The 18485-nt window shown below is 45.4% G+C and overlaps 1 protein-coding gene across 1 annotated transcript in view; it reads right to left on the bottom strand.

Annotated features, from left to right (window-relative positions):
• mnd1 (meiotic nuclear divisions 1 homolog (S. cerevisiae)) overlaps positions 1–18485 on the bottom strand; it is a 30758-nt gene that overhangs the window by 11944 nt on the left and 329 nt on the right. The window contains exons 2-6 of the mRNA XM_071407011.1: positions 17619–17684; positions 16057–16114; positions 13540–13688; positions 11053–11127; positions 8855–8969 (exon numbers count right to left, since the gene is read on the bottom strand). Coding sequence (XP_071263112.1) covers positions 8855–8969; positions 11053–11127; positions 13540–13688; positions 16057–16114; positions 17619–17684 — 463 coding nt within the window. The remainder of the gene's footprint in view (positions 1–8854; positions 8970–11052; positions 11128–13539; positions 13689–16056; positions 16115–17618; positions 17685–18485) is intronic.

The following is an 18485-nucleotide window of genomic DNA, read 5'->3' as shown; positions in this document are numbered from 1 at the left end:
TTTTCAATCTCTCACTAGCTCAGGCCTCTATACCCACCTGCTTCAAGATGTCCGCCATCATCCCTGTGCCCAAGGAATGGAAAGTAATTGAACTGAATAACTACCGACCAATAGCTCTCACTTCAGTCATCATGAAGTGCTTTGAGAGGCTAGTCAAAGACCATATCACCTCCTCCCTCCCCGACCCTCTCCAATTCGCCTACCGCCCTGACAGATCCTACGACGACGCAATCGCCGTTGCACTGCACACTGACCTTACCCACCTGGACAAAAGGATTATATGCATGTGATGTATATGTGAGGATGCTGCTCATCGACTACACCTCTTCCTTCAATACCATAGTGCCCTATAAGCTCATGACAAAGCTCACAGCCCTGGGTCTGAACTCCTCCCTATGCAACTGGGTCCTGGACTTCCTGACAGGCCAACCACAGGTGGTGAAGGTAGGCAACATTACCTCCTCCACATTGATCCTCAACACGGGGGCCCCACAAGGGTGTGTCCTCAGTCCCCTCCTGTATTCTCTGTATACCCACGACTGCATGGGTAGTTCCAACTCAATCATCAAGTTTGCTGAAGACACGACAGTAGTAGGCCTGATCATAGACAACGAAGAGACAGCCTACAGGGAGGAGGTAGACACTCTGACAGCATGGTGCCAGGTAAACAACGTCTCCCTCAACGTTAGCAAAACAAAGGAGCTAATTGTGGACTTCAGGAGGAACCAGGCTAGACAAGCTCCCATCCTCATGAACGGAGATGTCGTTGAGGCGGTCAATAACTTCAGATTCCTCTGCGTACACATCTCAGAGAAGCTGAAATGGTCTAACCCCACAGACACCGTAGTGAATAAGGCACGACAGCAACTCTTCAACCTCAGGATGCTGAAGAAATTTGGCCTGTCCCCGAGGGCCCTCACAGTGTTTGATGGGAGCACCATCAAGAGCATACTGTCAGGCTGCATCACGGCCTGGTACGGCAACTCCACCAAGAACCGAAAGGCTCTTCAGAGGGTGATACGCGCAGCCGAATGCACCATTGGGTGCACACTGCCTGCTCAACAGGACAGCTACAACACCAGGTGTCGCAGGAAGGCCAAGATGATCATCAGGGACCCCAGCCACATCCTTTTCTCCCCGCTTCAAATCACTCAGACACGGGCAGTACAAAAAGCTGAAAGACTGGCCAATAGTTTCTAGGGTTTGGAGCGAGCGGTCGCGAGCGGTCGCATTTGCATTCGCTCTGCAGGTAGTATAACTTTTCATTACATTTCATTACATTTCATTATAGTACAACGGTTTAATTTGTCCAACCTTAGCAATTTCTTCTTAGCTAGCTACATAGCCGTCTGTGTATCAAAGATAATTGCGTAATTATCGTATTTCGTCGTCTATCGTAGTCCACACTGCTATCTGCCCAGCAGCTAGCCAGCTAGCAAACGTCCACCGTCTACCCAATAGTAGTATAACTTTTCATTACATTTCATTATAGTACAACGGTCTGATTTTCATTTTCATTACAGTACAACGGTTTGATTTGTTTGATCTTAGCTAGCTACATAGCCGTCTTTGTATCAAACATAATTGTGTAGTTATTGAGGTTCGCTAGCCAGCTATTTTCGTCCTAACGTAACGCAACGTAGCCGACACTGCTAGCTAGCCAGCTTGCCACCGAATAGCAGCATTGTAGAAACGAGTGCATTACAACGGAACGACTTGATTAGTGTAGTGTTGGCTGGCTACACAGTTGTCTTTGCTATCTTTGATTTGTTTGATCTTAGCTAGCTACTTAGCTGGCTACGTAGCCGTCTTTGTATCAAGGATAATTGTGTAGTTATCGAGGTTCGCTGAGGTTCGCTAGCCAGGTATTCTCGTCCTAACGTAACGTAACGTAGTCAACCCTGCTAGCTAGCCAGCTAGCCACCGATTAGCAGCACTGTAGAAACGATTACATTACAACGGAACGACTTTATTTGTGTAGTGTTAGCTAGCTACATAGTTTTCTTTGCTATCTTTGTATCTAAGATAATTGTGTAGCTTTGAGTAATTATCGGTTAGCTAGCCAGCTATTTTCGCCTGCCGCGCTGCCGTCCTCCTACCTAGCCAACACTGCTAGCTAACACTGCTAGGTAGCCAACTTCTACCGAATAGCAGCACTGTAGAAACTTACATTACAACGGAACGACTTGATTAGCGTAGTGTTAGCTAGTTGTCTTTGCTGTCCTTGTATCCATGATAATTGTGTAGTTTAGAGAAATTTAGAGAAATTGTCGAGGTCACCTAGCCAGCTTCACTTTCAACAACGCAGCCACTGCTAGCCAGGCTACTTCACCAGCCAGCAGTACTATATCATTTTAGTCAATTAGATCTTTTATTTTATTTATTTTCTTTTGCAACGTAAGCTTAACTCTCTGAACATTCGAGTCGTGTAGCCCACTTGTCATTCTAATCTCCTTTGCTTTAGCGTAGCCTCTTCTGTAGCCTGTCAACTATGTGTCTGTCTATCCCTGTTCTCTCCTCTCTGCACAGACCATACAAACGCTTCACACCGCGTGGCCGCGCCCACCCTAACCTGGTGGTCCCAGCCCGCACGACCCACGTGGAGTTCCAGGTCTCCGGTAGCCTCTGGAACTGCCGATCCGCGGCCAACAAGGCAGAGCTCATCTCAGCCTATGCGTCCCTCCAGTCCCTCGACTTCTTGGCACTGACGGAAACATGGCTCACCACAGATAACACTGCTACTCCTACTGCTCTCTCTTCGTCTGCCCACGTGTTCTCGCACACCCCGAGAGCTTCTGGTCAGCGGGGTGGTGGCACCGGGATCCTCATCTCTCCCAAGTGGTCATTCTCTCTTTCTCCCCTTACCCATCTGTCTATCGCCTCCTTTGAATTCCATGCTGTCACAGTTACCAGCCCTTTCAAGCTTAACATCCTTATCATTTATCGCCCTCCAGGTTCCCTTGGAGAGTTCATCAATGAGCTTGATGCCTTGATAAGCTCCTTTCCTGAGGACGGCTCACCTCTCACAGTTCTGGGTGACTTTAACCTCCCCATGTCTACCTTTGACTCATTCCTCTCTGCCTCCTTCTTTCCACTCCTCTCCTCTTTTGACCTCACCCTCTCACCTTCCCCCCCTACTCACAAGGCAGGCAATACGCTTGACCTCATCTTTACTAGATGCTGTTCTTCCACTAACCTCATTGCAACTCCCCTCCAAGTCTCCGACCACTACCTTGTATCCTTTTCCCTCTCGCTCTCATCCAACACTTCCCACACTGCCCCTACTCGGATGGTATCGCGCCGTCCCAACCTTCGCTCTCTCTCCCCCGCTACTCTCTCCTCTTCCATCCTATCATCTCTTCCCTCTGCCCAAACCTTCTCCAACCTATCTCCTGATTCTGCCTCAACCCTCCTCTCCTCCCTTTCTGCATCCTTTGACTCTCTATGTCCCCTATCCTCCAGGCCGGCTCGGTCCTCCCCTCCCGCTCCGTGGCTCGACGACTCATTGCGAGCTCACAGAACAGGGCTCCGGGCAGCCGAGCGGAAATGGAGGAAAACTCGCCTCCCTGCGGACCTGGCATCCTTTCACTCCCTCCTCTCTACATTTTCCTCTTCTGTCTCTGCTGCTAAAGCCACTTTCTACCACTCTAAATTCCAAGCATCTGCCTCTAACCCTAGGAAGCTCTTTGCCACCTTCTCCTCCCTCCTGAATCCTCCTCCCCCTCCCCCCCTCCTCCCTCTCTGCAGACGACTTCGTCAACCATTTTGAAAAGAAGGTCGACGACATCCGATCCTCGTTTGCTAAGTCAAACGACACCGCTGGTTCTGCTCACACTGCCCTACCCTGTGCTTTGACCTCTTTCTCCCCTCTCTCTCCAGATGAAATCTCGCGTCTTGTGACGGCCGGCCGCCCAACAACCTGCCCGCTTGACCCTATCCCCTCCTCTCTTCTCCAGACCATTTCCGGAGACCTTCTCCCTTACCTCACCTCGCTCATCAACTCATCCTTGACCGCTGGCTACGTCCCTTCCGTCTTCAAGAGAGCGAGAGTTGCACCCCTTCTGAAAAAACCTACACTCGATCCCTCCGATGTCAACAACTACAGACCAGTATCCCTTCTTTCTTTTCTCTCCAAAACTCTTGAACGTGCCGTCCTTGGCCAGCTCTCCTGCTATCTCTCTCAGAATGACCTTCTTGATCCAAATCAGTCAGGTTTCAAGACTAGTCACTCAACTGAGACTGCTCTTCTCTGTATCACGGAGGCGCTCCGCACTGCTAAAGCTAACTCTCTCTCCTCTGCTCTCATCCTTCTAGACCTATCGGCTGCCTTCGATACTGTGAACCATCAGATCCTCCTCTCCACCCTCTCCGAGTTGGGCATCTCCGGCGCGGCCCACGCTTGGATTGCGTCCTACCTGACAGGTCGCTCCTACCAGGTGGCGTGGCGAGAATCTGTCTCCTCACCACGCGCTCTCACCACTGGTGTCCCCCAGGGCTCTGTTCTAGGCCCTCTCCTATTCTCGCTATACACCAAGTCACTTGGCTCTGTCATAACCTCACATGGTCTCTCCTATCACTGCTATGCAGACGACACACAATTAATCTTCTCCTTTCCCCCTTCTGATGACCAGGTGGCGAATCGCATCTCTGCATGTCTGGCAGACATATCAGTGTGGATGACGGATCACCACCTCAAGCTGAACCTCGGCAAGACGGAGCTGCTCTTCCTCCCGGGGAAGGACTGCCCGTTCCATGATCTCGCCATCACGGTTGACAACTCCATTGTGTCCTCCTCCCAGAGCGCTAAGAACCTTGGCGTGATCCTGGACAACACCCTGTCGTTCTCAACTAACATCAAGGCGGTGGCCCGTTCCTGTAGGTTCATGCTCTACAACATCCGCAGAGTACGACCCTGCCTCACACAGGAAGCGGCGCAGGTCCTAATCCAGGCACTTGTCATCTCCCGTCTGGATTACTGCAACTCGCTGTTGGCTGGGCTCCCTGCCTGTGCCATCAAACCCCTACAACTCATCCAGAACGCCGCAGCCCGTCTGGTGTTCAACCTTCCCAAGTTCTCTCACGTCACCCCGCTCCTCCGCTCTCTCCACTGGCTTCCAGTTGAAGCTCGCATCCGCTACAAGACCATGGTGCTTGCCTACGGAGCTGTGAGGGGAACGGCACCTCAGTACCTTCAGGCTCTGATCAGGCCCTACACCCAAACAAGGGCTCTGCGTTCATCCACCTCTGGCCTGCTCGCCTCCCTACCACTGAGGAAGTACAGTTCCCGCTCAGCCCAGTCAAAACTGTTCGCTGCCCTGGCACCCCAATGGTGGAACAAACTCCCTCACGACGCCAGGACAGCGGAGTCAATCACCACCTTCCGGAGACACCTGAAACCCCACCTCTTCAAGGAATACCTAGGATAAAGCAATCCTTCTGCCCCCCCCCCCCCCCCCCTTAAAAGATTTAGATGCACTATTGTAAAGTGGCTGTTCCACTGGATGTCATTAGGTGAATGCACCAATTTGTAAGTCGCTCTGGATAAGAGCGTCTGCTAAATGACTTAAATGTAAATGTTAAATGTACCCTCAGCTGCTGAATAGCCACCACTAGTCAGCTACCTGGTCCCCCGTCCTACTCCCCCTATCGACATTGCCCCCACATTGAATATCCCTTTGAGCATGGTGAAGTTATTAATTACACTTTGGATGGTGTATCAATACACCCAGTCACTACAAAGACACAGGCGTCCTTCCTAACTCAGTTGCCAGAGAGGAAGAAAACCGCTCAGGGATTTCACCTTGAGGCCATGGGTGACTTTAAAACAATTACAGAGTTTAATGGCTGTGATAGACTGAGGATGGATCAACAACATTGTAGTTACTCCACAATACTAACCTAATTGACAGAGTGAAAAGGAGGAAGACTTTACAAAATAAAAATATCCCAAAACATGCATCCTGTTTGCAACAAGTATATGTCCTGAGTACAAAGTGTTATGTCTGGGGCAAATCCAATAGAACACATTTCAAGCATAGTGGTGGCTGCATCTCGTTACGGGTATGCTTGTAATCGTTAAGGACTGGGGAGTTTTTCAGGATAAAAAAAGAAACTAAATGGAGTTAGGCACAGGCAAAATCTGGTTCAAAATCTGCTTTCCACCAGACATTGGGAGATGAATTCACCTTTCAGCAGGACAATAACCTAAAACACAAGGCCAAATTACTGGAGTTGCTTACCAAGAAGACAGTTACTGTTCCCGAGTGGCCGAGTTACAGTTTTCACTTAAATGTGCTTGAAAATTTACGGCAAAACCTGAAAATGGATGAATAATTGTTTTAATAAATTAATGGGCATATCGTGCACAATCCAGGTGTGGAAAGCTCTTAAAGACTTACCCAAAAAGACTCATAGCTGTAATCGCTGCCAAAAGGTGATTCTAACATGTATTGACTCTGGGGGTTAAATAATTATCTAATCAATATATATTATATGCGTTTTATTTTTCATATTTCTTTTTACAAACGTTACAATTTTTTTCACTTTGAGTCTTGTGTAGATCGTTGACAAAATTACAACAAAATCCATTTGAATCCCACTTTGTAACAAAATGTGTAAAAAGTCGCTCTGGATAAGAGCGTCTGCTAAATGACTTAAATGTAAATGTAAGTCAAGGGGTCAATCAATCAAATGTATTTATAAATCCCTTTTTACATCAGCAGATGTCAAAGTGCTGCACAGAAACCCAGCCTCAAACCCCAAAACAGCAAGCAATGCAGATGTAGAAACATGGTGGCTAGGAAAACTCCCTAGAAAGAAACCTAGAGAGGAACCAGGCTCTGATGGGGGGGGGGGGGGGGGGCAGTCCTCTTCTGGCTGGTGCCGGGTAGAGATAAGAGTGCATGGTCATTAAGGCCAGATCGTTAAGGGGTGTGAATACTTTCTGAAGGCACTCATGCTAAAATGTTTATTCTACTCTACTGAGCCATTTACCTTGTTCGTATTCGCATCCTTTGTTATTGATGCATTGTCGAGAAGTAACCGACAAGTAAGCATTTCGTTGGGCAGTGTATACTGTGTGTATCCCGTACATACGACTAATACAAACTTGAAAACACACACCTCCTAGGGCCTTCATTGGTACGCTTGCGCCTATTATTTTGATGTGCAGAGCAATTTCACAGGCAAAAATGGAGAGAACCCGTTCAACCCATAAAAGAACAGACCAAAAGACTTCCCTGTCGCGGTAGCCACACAGCTGTTGTAGCGGTTTAGCCGTGTGAGTACATCATTGGGTAATGGGCTGTTTTTCCAAGGGGACCCTGTAATGGACATGGGGCCAGCTGTTTCCCCAAGATTCTGTTCAGAGTCTGTGTGTTAAGTCACTCTGGACAGTAACGGCTTCTTCAGTGACACTAGCGGAGGCGTGGAGTGCAGTGTCGGGGCTATTAAAACGACAGCACTGTTCATGTGCTTGACAACTCAATAGCGAGGCCTCGTAGCATCGAGGGACAGGAGAGAGGACGACAAGATAAATCAAATCACACATTTAGAGTGTCACATGGGTGCAAATATACACACACTAAAACCACAACGATTCCTTTTTAGACTCCAAATAGTCAATCGCTTGTCGTGCCTATACCAGTTGAGAGCTGTGTAAAAATAAACAGTCTATAAACTCAGGACACGGGCAGACTGTTAAAAGCTGTTAATCCCGACCGGTTAAGTTTCGTGCAGGCCCAAGAGGTCAGACATGTTGTGTACGCAATAACAGCCATGGGCTTAGTCGGAGTTTCTGCTTTAAGAGAGATGGGTTAAACTGAGCAAGACTTGAAACCAGAGAAGTCAAGGAGGGGAAGCATAGATTTGGAAAGGGATAGAACGGGCATTCCGATTCAAAGCCATGTTCCGTAGTGGTAGACCAACTGTGTTTGGAATGCTCGATGACTAGATTATCAGTGCATCAGTTCTTTGGCTTTTTTACGTGCCTCACGCAACAGTAAAGTGCACAAATCTGAAGGCGTCTCCATTTTGGATGAGCCATTTCTAATCATGAGGAGTGTCCGTTCTATGGATCCTATTTCCTTGTGCTGGACTAGAGCCATGTTCGATCTATCGATTCTATTTCTACGCACTGGAGCAGATTCAGATTTGAGACTTAAGCATGGACTCGTAGGCTACTGGTATGGGGCTGCTTGATTGCTTTCTCTCTCTTGGACGCTGTCCAGGCCTCTCCTCAGCCTCTGGGCTTTTAATAGGAAGGCCTGATGAACAGCTGTGGATCGGGCCATCTGTCCAGATGAGGCACCTGATGTTTCATTGGATTCCCTCCTTGTATTAATTCGATCCAAACTTAATTTGTATGGGGAGGTTTCAACAATGGTGAAAGTTCGAAGATATACAAAATTGGAGCAAGGTTCAAAATCCAGGTAAAATGAGTTTGTGGTTAAAGCAGGACTCATTGTTGATATGACCTATAAAATACTAAATAGCCTCTTTCTCGAGAACCAAAGGAGTACAGATAAAAGTTAATGCCTGACATTTGGAGGGACATTTTTATTTAACTAGGCAGTTAAGAACAATTTCTTATTTACAATGACGGCCTACCCCGGCCAAACCCTAACGATGCTGGGCCAATTGTGCGCCTATGGGACTCCCATCACGGCCAGTTGTGATACAGCCTGGAATCAAACCAGGTTCTGTAGTGACGCCTCTGGCACTGAGATGCAGTGCCTTAGACCGCTGCGCCACTCGGGAGCCTGAGTGAGCACTTCGAGAGCACACTTCAGGAAAAAAGGTCAGATTATTGGGAGGCAGTCTCCTTGTTTTGAGAGGCTGGTTACACGGTACTCACTCATCTCCTCGATCACTTCAGGGTCACACTCCCTGTACTTCTCCAGCTTTTCCTTCAGATGACTCCTCTTCTCCCTCAGAGCCTGCAGCTCCTTTAGAAGAGAGGCCCGCTCCTCCTTTATAGGTGGACACACACACACAGGTGAAAATCCAAAGACACACACACATTACGTACACACAAACATATGCACAAGTATAAACACACCAAGTCTGCAAACACATATTAGGGCAGGGAATTGCCAGGTATCTCACGATACGATATTATCACCATACTTAGGTGCAATATGATATGTATTGCAATTCTCACGATTCTATATGAATTGCGATTCGATACTGTGATTTCATTGTAATTCGATGTTCCAAACATATTGCTCGCCATACGTCTGCTGCACAGAGACAAAAGAAAATGAGTTTTGATCAGTCAGGGAAATAGAAGTGTTGAAAACAAAATTGGCTCCCCATTTAAAAAGAAGATGGAGAACCAGCTATGAAGGAAGGTGTTTTGCTGCAGGTACTGTCAACTGCCGCAAAAAGAATATTGCAATATTGTCAAAACAATACATTGTCAAAAATAATATCCCAAAATGTAACTATTGACCCCCCCAATCGCTAACACATACAGTGGCTTTGTAAAGTATTCAGACCCGTTGACTTTTTCCACATTTTGTTACGTTACAGCCTTATTCTAAAATGGATTAAATAAAAATCCTCAGCAATCTACACACAATACCCCATAATGACAATGTAAAAACAGGTTTATAGAAATAAATAAGAAAGGGAAACACTTTATTAACAGTACATAAGTATTCAGATCCTTTGCTATGAGACTCGAAATTGAGCTCAGGTACATCCTGTTTCCATTGATCATCCTTGAGATGTTTCTACAACTTCATTGGAGTCTACCTGTGGTAAATTTAATTGATTGGACATGATTTGGAAAGGGACATACCTGTCTATATAAAGGTCACACAGTTGACAGGGCATGTCAGAGCAAAAACCAAGCCATGAGGTTGAAGGAATTGTCCGTAGAGCATTGTGTCAAGGCACAGATCTGGGGAACGGTAACAAAACATTTCTGCAGCATTGAAGGTCCCCAAGAACACAGTGGCCTCAATCATTCTTAAAATGGAAGAAGTTTGGAACACCCAAGACTCTTCCTAGAGCTGGCCACCCGGACAAACTGAGCAATCGGGGGAGAAGAGCCTTGGTTAGGGAGGTGACCAAAACCCCATGGTCACTGACAGAGCTCCAGAGTTTCTCTGTGGAGATCGGAGAACCTTCCAGAAGGACAACCATCTCTGCAGCACTCCACCAGTAAAAACCACATGGCAGCCCGCTTGGAGTTTGCCAAATAGCACCTAAAGGACTCTCAGACCATGAGAAACAAGATTCTCTGGTCTGATGAAAACAAGATTGAATTCTTTGAACTGAATGCCAAGCGTCACGTCTGGAGAAAACCTGGCACCATCCCTACGGTAAAGCATGGTGGTGGCAGCATCATGCTGGGGAGAGGATTTTCAGCGGCAGGGACTGGGAGACTAGTCAGGATCGAGGGAAAGATGAACGGAGCAAAGTACAGAGAGTTCCTTGATGAAAACCTGCTCCAGAGCGCTCAGGACCTCAGACTGGGGTGAAGGTTCACCTTCCAACAGGACAACGACCCTAAGCACACAGCCAAGACAACGCAGGAGTGGCTTCGGGACAAGTCTCTGAATGTCCTTGAGTGGCACAGCCACAACCCGGACTTGAACATCACTGGAGAGACCTGAAAATAGCTGTGCAGCAACACTCCCCATCCATTTTTTATTCTTAATAAATTAACAAACATTTCTAAAAACCTGTTTTTGCTCTGTCATTATGGGTTTGTGTGTGTAGATATTTTTTTTCCCCTTCATCAATTTAATCCATTTTAGAATAAGGCTGTAACATAAATGTGGAAAAAGTCAAGGGGTCTGAATAATTTTCCGAATGCACTGTATATGCCACACACACACACCTACCCCTCTCACTGGTGTGGATTCTAGTCCTTTTAACTTACAATACAAAAACTCTAAAATACTGCAGATGAAAACAAATCACTCATCATTAACAAATTCACAAGTCTTAATGTAAGACAGACTCAATTTCAGTGATAAAATAAAGGATAATAAATGGCCTGCTTTCCCTTTAAAGTTGGCATGTGCGCATAAATGTACTTACTGTATCTTCACGTCCTACTTTTGCTTTGTCGACAGCCTGCTGCAGAGACATCTTCCTTTGCTTCGCCTCGGTATGCTATGGCGAGAAAGGAGATCTTGAATTAACACCACATTTAATTTTCACATCAATGTTGTGTTTTGTGGGCTTCAACTTGACACATGTAACTATTCATCACGCACATTAATATAAAAAAAAAAAAATTATGCACATAACTAAATATCATACATTATCAAATTCTTAAATTGTGCATGAAACAGCTGCCATTACTGTCATTCGGCTAGGGCGATATACCATTTATAATGAATATCGGAGTATTTCGAAATACCAACGGTATTATTTTCAATACCCGCGGGGGTGCGTGCTACTTATACGTATAACTATAAGACAGCTAAGGTGTGTCAAATAAATTATATCCAGCTCAGGGCTCCAGCTCTGCATTTGGTTTTCTAGCTAAGTAGCTAGATGTCAAGATCAAGCTTCTTGGTTACAGCAGTGACATTCAATCCCCTCCTGGATCAAAATACCTGTTACCGATATTGTTTTGTGTGTCAAAATAAATATAGTGCCCCTTGTGTGCACTGGTAATACCGTACACACCGGTATGAAAACCTGGTTACTCCCCAACTCTGTCATCCCATGGTAACAGAAGGCAAGAGTCAGGCAGCTATAATATTTCTCAAAACTCAAATCGAAAGTCATGGCAAAGAACCACGATCCAAAATTATTCTGCACTGGTTAGTACACTTACACATTGGCAGTGTCCCTACACAGAAAACAGGGTGTCATTTGGGGCACATTAATTGACATCTCTTTATACATCATAACTCGCATTAAAACGGTTTGTCTTCAAAAGTTCAGACGGTGATAAAACAATAACTAAAAATACAATTTTAATAAAACTGTACAGACTATAAAACAAAGAAACAGTCCCCTTCCTTGTACTCTGTTCATGAAATAAGACACGGGAGGGTTCTCATATAAATAAGTCACTGATAAAGGATCACCTATTCACGCCACTGTGTTTAATTTCCAACTCGGCGGCGGGACGCATCAGTGGCACCACTGGCGACCAGAAGATGTTAATTTGCCTCCCAGTACACTCCTTCACCACGTCTGGTCTGTGGCGTGGGGCTGGGGAACTGGGTCATCACGAGGAGGAAATGCTATCGAGAGGACCACCAACTGTTCAAGTGACACTGGCGCCTGTGACAAGCAACACCACCTTCAGCGCCGCTACTGATAGCGAGTCCGCCACCCCCCACAACTCTGCAATGAGACTACTAGGTCTTAGATGCAGGCTACTTTGGTTCTGATCCTAGAGCTTCCTCTTGTGATCATGACCAAATGAGATACTGCGTTGAAAATGTACTCCTTACTTATTTGTTATTTTGTTGGGTATAGAGATAGCGAGAGAAAGACAGGAAAGATGGGAGAGAAGATTGTGCCAGAAGGGTGTGGGCTGGATTTCGAACACACGCCGACATGATAGGCTGTGTGTGTGCTCTGAAGACAGCGGTCTTAACCGCTCCCCTCAAACTCAACTCCAGACCTCGAAGCCAGTCTAGGTACATTTTAATTTTGTCTTCACAGTCAATATTTAATTATTTTGAAGATTTGTAAAGTGCAATTTGATTAACAAAATGAAATACTGATCACACAACATGTGATCAGTAAGTCTTGTCGCCTGTTTGAGTGTAGTAGTAATTCCTTTACCTCCCACTTACAATAAAAGCAAATGCTTTACTGCAAACAAGTGTGCCTGCTTGGTGTGCTAGCTACAGAAACCAGAGTACAGTTAACCACAGCTCTAAGGACAGAGAATGCATTTGGGATAGGAAACGCACCGGTCTGTCTGTGGGCTTGAGACTATGCATCCCAAATATGGCACCCTATTCTCTATGTAGTGCACTACTTTTGATCAGGACCCAAATTGCCCCCTATTCCCTATGTTGTACACTACTTTTTACCAGGGCACATAGGGTTATTTAGTTAAGTATATCCAATAGGGCCCTGGTCAGAAGAAGTGCACTATGTAGAGAATAGGGTACCATTTGGGACACATTCCTGGTAGGTGAGGTCTATAGGCCTAAGATGTTCTGTAATAAGAACCATGTGAGTCACGGCGTGAACTCCATAAAGAGTCTAGCAAGCTGTTAAAACTGGAGGGGAGGAGAGGCCAGTAGACCTGCAGAATTAGGTTAAGGTTAGAGGTCGGGTGGGGGAGTGACCGTGTACTTTGCCCTGTTGAAAACCAAAATACTCCCCTCCCCTGCGGTGTCAGTAGGGTAACAAAATTCCAGAAACAGAGAAGACAGATCTCACTATTGAGAGGGCAGTCCCACTCACATATTGTGTTTATTGGATAGGATAAATAGAGGAAAGAAATTTGCTGTAGCAGTGGGTCGGATTCTAACCCGTGCTGCAGCGGTATGCTCTACAGGCTTTGGTTTAGACCACTAGACCACAATACACCCCTGTTATAATCACCTGCTTGTCCAGCTCCTCCAACCTGCGCTTGCGGGCGTGCAGGGCCTTGCTAGGGAAGGCCCAGTAGTAGTTGGAGGTGCCCACTCTCTCACAGTCCACCATGTTGTCATCCACCAGACTCTGGAGAACCTCCTTCACTGACATGGGTGCTGCAGACAGGAGGAGGGAGGCAAGGGCTCTTTCTCAGTTAATCTTTCCTGGGTTCGTCGCATCCTCTGTCCTCACCTTCTCATAACCCATTGGAGGAAAAATGTCAGAGTGGAGGGACCTTGGACCATCTCCTCCAATACGATTGAAAAGGATGTGAGGAATCACGGAAAGGTGAATTGATGTAGAGCCCAGGAATGTGTTAGTGCCCTAGTTCCCTAATGATCAATTCACACTCCATAAGAAAACTGGATTTGTTTCGAATCGTCATATTACTGAGTAAAGCCCATTATACTATCCAGCCTCATATAGCGTCGATCTTCTAACTCTGTGGTCCAGATGTACCGAGACCAGAATCAAACTGCATCCCAAATGGCATCCTATTCCCTATATAGTGCACTACTTTAGACCAAAGCGCTCATGGGCCCTGGCCAAAAGTAGTACACTAAATAAGGAATAGGGTGTCATTAGTGATGCAACCCTAGCACACTCATCTGCCGCGTAATCGTTTTACATTCATTACAACGATAAGGGAAAACTTTGATTTAATTTGCAGAGTCCGGGACTCTTCTGTGTATTCCCTCCCTCTATTAACTGATCCCAAATCAGCCGAGAGTAATAGAGGGCTTACGAAGTTGCCCCTAGAAGTTGTTTTTGTGTCAGTTTAGCATTTTCCCCACAATGGTTAAGGATATATTGGGGGAGGGGACGCTGGTCCTAGATCTGTACCTAGGGGAATCTTTACCTCCGAGCGTAATAGAACGTTCTTACATCTGGAACGAGGGCGGCTGGTGAAATGCGATAGTCCAACATCATGAACTGTTCTGTTCCTCTGCCGTAGCACTAATAAAGTTGATCTGGTGTGATTTGGAGCGAGCTGTGTTAAAGGGAAAGTTCAGTACTTTACAACTTAGTTAGATGGCTCCACATCCTGAAAGCAGTCTATGGCCAGGAGAAACTGTAATCCATTGTTCTGTTTCCTCTAAACAACCACTACAAACTTTAGCTATACTTAGTATACTGTGTATATGTAAACCACTGAATTTCCCCTTTAAGTACTGGGAGGATGTTGGGCAGCAGGGAGAATCAAACTAATGGGCCCTGTTCAAGCAAACTCTGGAACGAGGATTTCAGGGGCCTCATTTATCAAACATGCTTAAATTTCTCGATAGTCTGGCACATCTGGACTTGCTAGTTTCTCGTCTCTGTCTCGCTCGTTTGCCTCTCTCTCTCGTCGCTCGCTCGCCATCTCTCTCATGGGGCCTTTTAAAAATATATAATTCCCTCAAATAATCACTGATATAACATAGCTGGATTGGTGGAAGGCAATGTAGTTGAATCCTTGGTTTCACTTATCCAATGATTTGAAATGAGTGATTAGGCTACATCAAGGAAAAGGATGGATATATTTTCAACGTATTCAAAGAGGGCCCCTGATCTCACTCTCCCCCACTAGCTCCCTTTCTCCCCCTCTCATTCTCTCCCTCCTTCCCTCTCTGCTGTGTGTGATAAACTGCTGTGTATCACACAGTCCCCCTCCTCCCACCCTGCCCCCGTAACTACATCCCGATGCCAGAGCAGGGCCTTTAAAAACATGTGATTCCAATCAGTCGCGAGCAGCCAGATCAAGTTTCCCCAAATTAATGTAACGTCCACTGAAAAAAAAATAATAATAAAAAAAAGGAAAATAAAGTCCCTTTTGGGTGCGTACCAAAACAGCACGGCTTTGTTTCTCTATGGGACCAAAAACGAGTACTTAAAACGTGTACTTTTCATTGAAGTTGTTTCTCTCTATTTACACAGACACACTCACGCAACATGTAAAGGGTTCATTGTGTGTTCAAGCAAATGCAGTTCAGCCCATACCCAAACTTAGCCGTTTCATCTATATCATCGCTATGAGAAGTTAGTGCCTTTTGGCAGTAGTGTTGTCCCACTCCATACTACAGCCTAAATATGGGATGAATCATAGTGGTTAGGGCTAGACTTGGTTGCCAAGACGATGATGTCGGGACTATTTTACCATTATGTTGTTATGGGTGCATGAGGGCACCTTTCCGTGTTGACACAGACCGCACATTCATGGGAAGAAAATGACGCAGAACTACTTCAAGCATCCGCAGAATGCTCGGCCCAAAAACATTAACACTATTAAATTCAAGAGGGGAAAAACGACCTCTGGGAATTTTAGTACGCCAGTCTTAAAGACTTGGGATCCATATGCCGTCACTGAATAGAAAAGGCACCTTGGAATCGCAGGGAAATGTTTTAATATAATGTTTTATTTTATTTATATAGAAAATAAATCACGAGTCCCGGGTTTCACTTGTAAACGATCCATCTGGTTCGTCTCAATGAATCATTACTCACTTATTCCTTTAGTCTTGGGGCCGATTTTCTCGATGTCCTTCAGCTGAAACACCTCTTTCTGGTGAGAAAGACAAAAAACAACTCCATACTACTATATATATATATATTTATTTATTTTATGTATGAGCAAGTTAGACAGGGTGCCAAGCTGTCCTAAACTAATACTCTAGAAGCTCTACATTTTCAACTAGGCCATAAGATAAAACACCTACAGGCCATATGCATGCATTCAGTGAGTCAACATCAATTTTTTCTTGGAATGACAGTGAAAACGGACATTTACTTGTGTTGCTTCAAATCAAAGAGGGCATGGAAAACGTTATAGGATACCAAAAACCGTTATAGGCCTATAACTCATGATCAAACATGATATGATGAAGTATGCTTTACACCTAGAAATGAATTCTATTTCTATGGTTTTAAACCTTTAAGTCACCAGTAAGAGTGCGACAAAGAGGTTGTTTACTCAGGGAAATCCCTGCAGACTTGTCAAACTGCAGACTTCTGGTTTCTTGCAGTTATTTTTCACAGGTGAAAAGGGAGTTGGTTTGGTTGGGACATCTTGGTAACCCGGTTCCCGCTATTCAACCCCAGTGTGCGTCGGCGTCGCACATGGCACCCTATTCCCTATGTAGTGCGCTACTTTTGACCAGGGTCTATAGGGTTCTGGTCAAAGGTACTAAATAGGGAAAAGGGTGCAATTTGGGACGCATTTTGGGTTTGGCTCAGTTTCAAAGGGCTCCGGAGAACCGATATTTCCCATGTGCAGAATTTCATGTTCAAACTAACTTTACTCTGAATCAGCTATACAGCATGTACCGTCCTGAAAACCTCTTCTACTGGTTAACCCCAGCTTAGAAACCAAGTTCCCTGCCCCAACATGTCCAAGGGTGTTTCACTCTAGAGGGAGAGCCTGTGTGTGTGTGTTTGGGAGATGGAGGCACGCTCAAGGTGCTGTGTTTGGTCTGTTTACTTTAGCTCAGGTGTCATAGCCAACCCTGGCATCCGCGGCAGCTTTCTAACTGCAGTGCGAAACCAGCCCCCCGGTTTCACCAACTGACTCAAAACTCCCACAATCACACTACTCTCCATGGATACTCTTGGACCTCCATACACAGCTTGAAGTGATACTGCATGTGTGTTATGAAATAGACCTAAGTGTCAAATTATTAAAGGGATAGTTCACCAAAATGACATTGGTTTCCTTATCCTGTAGGCCAGAGTTTCCCAAACTCGGTCCTCGGAACCCCAAGGGGTGAACGTTTTGTTTTTTTGCCGTAACACAAACAACTGATTCAAATTATCAAAGACGGAACGGTTGATTATTTGAGTCACCTGTGAAGAGCTCGGACAAAAAACAAAACGTGCACCGAGTTTGGGAAACCCTGCTGTAGGCAGTCTATGGAGAAGCTAAGGTATGACAGCAATTCATGCTTTGGTTTAGTTTCCCTGGCACCGTTTCCACATGCTAACATTTAAGAATTTGTGGAACAAATCCCATTCACGTTATGGGATCGATAAGGACACTAATGTTATTTTGGTGAACTATTCCTTTAACTCACTGTCTCGAAGAAAATCTCCATCATGCGTGTCCTCTTCTCCTCATGACTGAGACCTTTCTTTTTCGACTGCAAGACAAAAATATAGAATAAATCAAATAAGTCAGTCGTAAAGTGGCAATCTGTAAATTGTACATACATATTTGGACTTTCAAAATTGATTCTTGAAAGTCATTCACTGATTCTTGAAGAATTTAACATATATAAATTCCTCATGAGCTTAGTTCAACTGTCATAGCCCATCAGAACCCAATATAAATTGTAAAACTGTATAGCCTCAAAACATGGTTAAAACTATCATTTTTATCTCATGGATGGTCAGTCCTTGAATCCGATTTGGCTATACAGCATTTATTGAGATGCTGCCTCTGCAGACTTTAGGGCTTCATACTTCTTGAGCTTAGCAGAGCAGAGCTATTGTTTAGGAAGTTGTCAAGAAAGTGAGTTCGTGTTTATACTCGACCCCCACCTACCGTTAACCAATCATGTCAATTCAATGTGGAGCCACCCACATTGTTACAACAGTTTAGAGGCACACGACATGTATGTACAGAGCTTTTCATACCTTCTATACGAAGATTCTGACCACATTTTCGGATCAAACATACATTTGGCTTTTAGCCTACATATCTCCATCCCTCAGCTATTTACCAAAACAGAGGTGGGGTTGACATTGCACCCCCCCTTTAAAGGCACATAAACAATGTGCCTCTTGATATATTAGTGTAAATTAAGCTTTGCAGACTTTCGCTGAGGGGCCGTGGCAAGCTCGAAGGAGCATGTGAATATAAATAAACGCCAACCACATATAACGTAACATAGTCCTAGCTAGCATATGGACGCAACAGTTTTTTTAGCAGAGACATGCCA

This window comes from Salvelinus alpinus, chromosome 6 (assembly GCF_045679555.1).
Source record: "Salvelinus alpinus chromosome 6, SLU_Salpinus.1, whole genome shotgun sequence".
Classification (NCBI taxonomy): domain Eukaryota; kingdom Metazoa; phylum Chordata; class Actinopteri; order Salmoniformes; family Salmonidae; genus Salvelinus; species Salvelinus alpinus.
Note: the sequence above shows the minus strand (reverse complement) of the source record. Positions and strands in the feature narration are given on the sequence as shown.